Source organism: Orycteropus afer, unplaced genomic scaffold, assembly GCF_000298275.1.
Source record: "Orycteropus afer afer isolate SDZICR_OR568_19922 unplaced genomic scaffold, OryAfe1.0 scaffold00015, whole genome shotgun sequence".
Taxonomy (NCBI): domain Eukaryota; kingdom Metazoa; phylum Chordata; class Mammalia; order Tubulidentata; family Orycteropodidae; genus Orycteropus; species Orycteropus afer.
Window position 1 is genome coordinate 12,024,339 of NW_006921602.1, and position 7,608 is coordinate 12,031,946.

General features: G+C 40.3%; 1 protein-coding gene across 1 annotated transcript in view; it reads right to left on the bottom strand.

Moving 5' to 3' along the window:
- Nucleotides 1–4,101, bottom strand: part of TRIP4 (thyroid hormone receptor interactor 4) — a 92,351-nt gene extending 88,250 nt beyond the window's left edge. The window contains exon 1 of the mRNA XM_007958784.1: nucleotides 4,001–4,101. Coding sequence (XP_007956975.1) covers nucleotides 4,001–4,101 — 101 coding nt within the window. The remainder of the gene's footprint in view (nucleotides 1–4,000) is intronic.
- Nucleotides 4,102–7,608: the final 3,507 nt, after the last annotated feature.

The following is a 7,608-nucleotide window of genomic DNA, read 5'->3' on the forward strand; positions in this document are numbered from 1 at the left end:
CAGATGCCCCACAGGAGGCACTCACTCAGTTATGCCAAGAGATTTGGAAGACAGCTACCTGGCCAACTGACTGGAAGAGATCCATATCTGTACCCATTCCAAAGAAAGGTGATCCCACAGAATGTGGAAATTATAGAACAATATCATTAATATCACACACAAGTAAAATCTTACTGAAGATAATTTAAAAATGGTTGCAGCAGTATACTGACAGAGAACTTCCAAAGGTGCAAGCTGGATTCAGAAGAGGACGTGGAACAAAGAATATCATTGCTGATGTCAGATGGATCTTGGCTCAAAGCAAAGAAAAACAGAAAGATGTTTACTTGTGTTTTATAGACTATGCAAGAGCATTTGATTGTGTGGATCATAATAAATTGTGGATAACATTGAGAAGAATGGGAATTCCAACACTTAATTGTACTCATGAGGAACCTGTACATAGTCCAGGAGGGTGTTGTTCGAACAGAACAAAGGGACACTGCATGGTTTAAAATCAAGAAGGGTGTGCATCAGGGTTGTATCCTTTTACCATACTTATTCAATCTATATGCTGAGCAAATAATCAGAGAAGCTGGACTATATGAAGAAGAGCAAGATGGCATCAAGATTGGAGGAAGAATCATTAACAACCTGTGATACGCTAACAACACAACTTTGCTCACTTAAAGTTAGGAGGACTTGAAGACTGAAGAATACAGTCTGCAGTATGAATAACATCTCAAAATAAAGAAAACAAAAATCCTCACAACTGGGCCTATAAGCAGCATCACGATAAATGGAGAAAAGATTGACATTGTCAAAGACTTCACATTGCTTGTTTCTATAATAGACGCCAATGGAAGCAGCAGTCAGGACATCAGACGAGGAAGAGGACTGGGCAAGTCAGCTGCAAAAGACCTCTTTCAAGTGCTGAAGAGCAAAGATGTCTCCTTGAGGACATCCACGGTATTTTCAAGCCATGGTATTTTCAATTGCCTCATATGCATGTGAGAACTGAATAAGGAATGAATGAGGAAGAAGACCGAAGAAGAACTGATGCTTTTGAGTTGTGGTGCTGGCAAAGAATGCTGAAAGTACCGTAGACTGCTAGAAGAACTAACAGATCTGTCCTGGAGGAAGTGTAGCCGAGATACTCTTTGAAAGGGAGAATGGCCAGACTTCCTCTTAACCACTTTGGTCATGTTATCAGAAGAGACCATTCCCTGGAGAAGGATGTCATGCCTGATAAGGTAGAGGGTCAATGAAAGAGGGGAATGTCCTCAATGAGATAGACTGACACAGTGGCTGCAATGATGGGCTCAAAGTATAACAGGGATCGCAGAGACGGCACGGGACCAGGCGGTGTTTTGTTTTGCTGTGCATAGGGTCACTATGAGTCAGAGACGACTCGATGGCACCTAACAACAACAATGTGGTAGGAGATTTGCAGAGTTATGATCTATACATGAACAAATCTGTGCCTTTAGGACTCATTAAGACTGTATTCAAACCTTAAATTGAAAAAATAAGTAAATAAAAGACAATAGTTTTTCAGAGCTTCTACACTTTAGTCAACTTGATCCCCAAATTTACCCAGAGATTGTGGTTCAAACATTTAACATACTTGGCTGCTAACCAAAAGCCTGGATGTTGAAGTCCACCCAGAGGCACATCTGAAGAAAGGCCTGGCAATCTACTTTTGAAAACTCAGACGCTGAAAACCCTGTGAAGCACAATTCCATTCTGACACACATGAGGTTACCATGAGTCAGAATCAACTCTATGGCAACTGGTTTACTGGTATCAAAGACTCACACAGCTGCAAGGAACTTTACAGCTGTACAGATATTTAGCCTTTGAGTTTTCTCCCAAACCACCAAGGAAGAATTCCCACAACATTTGATTAAACTTCATTTAAAATATTTAACAAAGTATATAATAAAGAACTGGATTCATCCAAATGTTATATACCACATGTTATAACAATGGAGTCAACCAAAACATGAATTTATACAGTCCGTGGGAAAAAAATTTATCTTGCTAACTCTGTGTACAGATTTTTGTGTCTTACAAAATGTGTAACTGATTAGAAAGGTAGTAGCTCTGTGCTGTTTTGTTTTTTAAATACAGGCTTATTCAAGGCTACTCATATGAAATTGTTAAAGTTAGTATACTATTAAAGTACACCTGGGTCATTCCCAATTAACTGTCAGGCAGGCCTAGCAAATTTCCATAACAAATGCTTCCATCTTCTCATAATAGCCTCTTGCACAATAACTAATGAATATCTAATAAGGGGTTCAAATAGTATTATATCATAGGTAGTTTCAGGGCTTAAGTTTAGGGCACTTGTTGTCTACGTTGTATTTATGATTTTAAAAATGCAAGCAGGTGTTCAGCTAGTGATTCAACTTGAAAACTTTCAAGAGTGTGGATAAGTTTAGCTGAAGAGAACTGGTGCTGCAAAATGAGCTGTTAAATAACAATGAGAATCAGAATTTTCTTGATTCTGTGTAACCAAACAAAATACGATTGGATTCTGAGACTTAGAAGACCACATCTATCATCCGTACCCCATTTTAAACTACTGATTTATCAAAAATAGCTTCAATGTTTTGTTGTGCTTTTTAACTGAATGACTAATGTGGTAAATTTGAATTTACTCACATTTGTATTAATAAAAACCACTTTTTCTGTATTACATATATTACAAGTTCTCGTTATTTCACTTGATAGCATTCCATTGCTCTAAAATAAAAGTTTGAAAACTACTTTTTTAATTGAATCTTGCCCTCAAATAAGGTAGAGCCAAACCATATTTTTTGGCTGTTTCTTTTGTTCTCTTTCTATAGTCTTTACAAATATTTTAAAGTCTTTTATAATAGACTCTCTAAACTTTCTCCTTGTCAACAAGTTCATTTTCTCCCAAACTCAAACTCACCTAACTTCCTACAAAAGCCCTAGAAATCGAAATTTGGGTTCTAGCGTCAGTGAGCTAAGATGCGTTGGTTGTGCAGTGGTTAAAACATTCGGCTGCCAACCAAAAGTTCAGCGGTGAGAACACATCAGCCACTGCGGGGAAGAAAGATGAGGCAGTATGCTTCAATAAAGACTTACAGCCTTGAAAACCTTATGGAGCAGTTCCACTTCCTATAAGGTTGCTATGAGTTGTAATCAACTTGATGGCAGTGGATTTTTGGTTTTGTAGAAGTTTTTCTCTCTGCTTGAACACTTTGCGCTCCAACTATTCTTAAGTGAAAAACTATCCCTTTCAGGAAACCTTTCGAGTTTCTCAAATCTCAGCGAAGGGCCTTTAGTCCTGCTTCCACAACACCCTCCAATTCTCCCACCTTAGTACTCATCAAGGAAAACTATATTGCTCATCTTTGTTGCCCCAGTACCTGGCAATGACAAATATTTGTTAAATAAATCAATTAAAAGCAGATTATTAAATCATGTTCACCATCTCCATTTCATAAGAATCAAAGTCTTAATGATAAGCTTTGCTAATTTAAGGTACACAGAGGGAATTTAATTTGCCCAGGGTTCCAAAGCCGGTAAATTGCAACAAAAAAATAGAACCTGGGACCCCTGAGTCAGGAGCTATTTGCGCTGTTCTCAGCAGCACCCATTTAAATTCTTATCCGACACATCTCAGACCGGGCAAACTAAAACGTCGAGAGTAAGGAATTTCTGGAAAGACTATTTGGTTGACCCTTTTCTCCAGAGAATCTATAAAGAAACTGGTCCCAGAACAGTCTTACAGGTCTAATGGCCAGGGATTTGGCGTTTTCCTAGGAAAAAGCGTCCCACACAGGCAGACTATGGAGCCTGACAACCTACTCCAGAAGTAAACTATAAAACTGGAGGACAAAATTTAGCACCTAGAGAGCGACAACAGCCTCTTTGTCACATCTCTTCACACTCATCAACTTTCCAGTCCTCCCCGTTTTCCCGTTCGCTCTGCCAATGCATATTCTTAGAGTTCCTTCCCGCCTGGGCCCCGAATCAGTCTCACTGTATAATCTCCTCGCTGACATCTAGGCCGAAGGTTTTCCGCAATTGCTGAGTGGACCAGCGAACCAGCTGCTCCCGGGACGCCGCATCAGCCACCGCCATCTTCCCCCGGCGGAACCAGCTGGGCTGCAAAAGCCCTGCGTCCTGCGCCTGACTAGTTCCCTACGCAACACCGAACTCCCTCGCTAGGGTTCCGCCAGTTGGCGCTGCCCGGGGTCGTAAAGGTGCGGCCAACACCGAACCTTACCACAAGGGCCCGGTCTTCCTTTTTCCTTACCTGTTTACACTTGTTCTCGAGCTCTATTCGCGCGTGATTCTTCCACATCGTCAAATGTAAGACTCGCGGAAGATCACTGGGAATTCTGCAAAGAGAAAGCAAATACCTATAAAAACTAAAGTTTTTTTTAAAAAAGAAAAGAAAACCAACTAACTGCCTTTGAGTGGATTCCGACGCATAGAGACCCTTTAAGACAGAGTAGAACTGCCCCCACAGGGTTTCTAAGCATACTCCCTCATCTTTCTCCCGTGGCTCACATGCTGGGTTCAAACCCCAGACCTTTTGGTTAGCGGACAAATACTTTAACCACTACAGTTTACTAAACTCCAAACTCACCGACATGGAGTGGACTCATAGCGACCCCCATTGGGTTTCCCAGACTGTAAATCACTTCGAAAGTAGATTGCCCCATCTGCCTTCCCCTCAGGGGCTGGTGGGTTTGAAACGCTGATCTGGTTAGCAGCCAATTGCTTATCCACTACACCACTCACTGCCCACGAGTTGTTTCCGAGTCATAGCGACTCACCTCCTTGGGTTTGCAAAGTGGCGTAGTGCCTAAGGCATTTGGCTGCTAACCAGAAGGCTGGCGGTTCAAACCCACCAGCCATTCTTCAGAAGGAAGATTGAGCAATCTACTTCCATACTATCACTATGGAAACCCAAGGAGGGGGGGGAGGTTTCTGTGAATTGGATCCTACTCCATAGCAGTGAGTTTGGTTTGATCTCTATGGAAGGTGCGGAATACTTCCCCTGGAAGTATTAATAAGGAGCTCTGGTGGCACAGTTGTTAAGATATTTGGCTGCTAACCAAAAGGTCCATGGTTCAGGCCCACCAGATGCACCGAGAGAGGAAAATGAGGCAATCCACTTCCGTAAAGATTTACAGCATTGGAATCCTTGTGAGGCAGTTCTGCTCTGTCCGATCTTCCCGGGTCACTATGAGTCCGATCCAATGGCTGTGGGTGGGGTGGGTAATCTAATACAAGATTCGCACTGCTAAACCATTTTTCCAGGAGTGCCAAGACAATTTAGCAAACTCAAGGGGAAAAAAAAATATATTAAAACAGGTGCTGAGATTTGACTCTGACCATCTTTCACATGAGTTCTGTGTGATTACCTTTTAAAAGTTTAAGTTGAGGAGATTTAAGAGTCTTCTGCAACTCCCTAACCCTCTGAGACAATGTGATGGGGACATTTTAGCCAGATTTTCTGTATAGTATCTTCTGATTCATTTAATCAATAAATGTAATTGTCTGGCATTGCTTTTCCTTTATAGATTAAAAGTTGTTTAGCCCCGGGGGACTTTCCGTAAAATGGAGGAATAGGCAGACAAGCTACACAGACCCTCTTCAACAAAGAAAAGAAGAACCAATTGACAGAGATAGAGAAGATAATCCTGGAGCCCTGAGCTTTGAAAGGAACTATACAGAAGTGAATTAGGCACCAACTAGTGGAAAAACCTGAACGAAAACAGGACCCAAGGATAGGCTGTTTGCCAATGTCGGCAGGGGCATCCAAGAGGCTGACAACAAGAAAGGAGACAGGTGATGAATGTATAAGTGCTGTCAGCTAGTGAATAGAGGAGCACAGCACAGTACCCTGCTTGCGTAGATAACATACAAACAAAACAAAGAAAATGAAAATCATGGGCAAGTCACTCCAACATATGGTCACCAATTAAATATAAACACAAATACGTCACAATGCCTCAGAGACAAGAAAGCATCATAGTCCACACAAAGAAGCAAGATATAGCAGGAGAAACAAGGGACCAGGATACAGACTCAAAACACATCCCTGAGGAAGATGCAGCATTGGAGCTCCCTGATAAGGAATTTAAAAGAATTATATTTAGGTATCTTCAACAAATTAAGAGACAGATCAAGGAAAATACTGACAACATTGAGGAAAACACAGAGAAAACACTACAACAATTTCAATTCCAAAATGACAAAATAAATGAAAAATTAGAAATGACACAAAATCTACACACAGAAATCCAGAAGATTAATACCAAATTTTCAGAAATAGATAAGACATTGATTGAATGGGCAAAGGAGCAGAATTGAATCAATGGAAGACAGAATTAGGGAGCCTGAAGGCAATACCTGAACACTTCTTTGGAAAGGGATCAATCAGAAAAAAAGATCAAAACAAAATAAAGAAAGCCTAAAGTTCATGTGGAATACCATCAGAAGGAATAAGCTACGTGTAATCGGAACTCCAGAACATGAAGAGAAAAAGAAAACCTTTGAAGATTTGTTGGAAGAGAATTTTCCTGGTATGATGAAAGATGAGAATATATCCATTCAGGAAGTCCAATGAACCCCAAACAGGAGAGACCCCAAAAGAAAATCAAGACATATCCTCATCAAACTCACCAAAATCAAAGACAAAGAAAGAATCATGAGAAGTACGGGAAAAATGAAAAGTTACCTACAAGTTGTTGTTGTTGTTGTTAAGTGCCGTCGAGTCGTTTCCGACTCATAAAAGTTACCTACAAGGGGCAACCAATAAGACTAAGCTCGGATTTCTCAGCAGAAACCATGTAGGCAAGAAGACAATGGGATGGTATATATAAAACCCTGAAAAAGAAAAATTTCCTACCAAGAATTATGTACCCAGCAAAAATGTTCCTCAAATATGATGGTGAAATTAGGATATTTCCAGATAAGCAGAAATTAATGGAATTTGTTAAAACCAGACCAACCTTACAAGAGATGCTAAAGGGAGCCCTTTTGGACAGAGAAGCAACAACAGCCAACAACTGACCATTAACACACATGATGATATAACCCAGAAGCCAACCGAGCTATGGAAGCATCCAAAGTAAAGAAGCCTATGAGATTATAAACAGGGAACCAGAGACAGCAATTGACAAATGAGGACAACTACAAACAAAAAAGAGGGAAAAAACTGTGTCATTACAGAACTTCTAATGGTAGGGAAGTCAAGACAACTACAAGATAAAACAAACTGTTCTAAACTTGGGAAGAAAACTATAAATCACAGGGTAACTTCAAAGAAAAATGATAAATCTTGACATCAAAATAAAAAAGAGGACCAGCACAAATATTTAGCAAATACTAAAACAATACCAACAAAGGAAGTGATAACACGATTCATAAACAAAACAAGCTCAGCATAGAAAATTATATGGAACAAAGAAATTGACACCACAAAAAAACACATAACAAAAATGACAACAACAAATTCAGATTTGCTGATAATTACATATCTGGCAAGGGGCTTGTTGTTGTTGTTGTTGTTTGCCGTCAAGTCGGCCCTGACTCATAGCGACCCCTCCTTGTGTTTCCAAGGCAGTATCACTA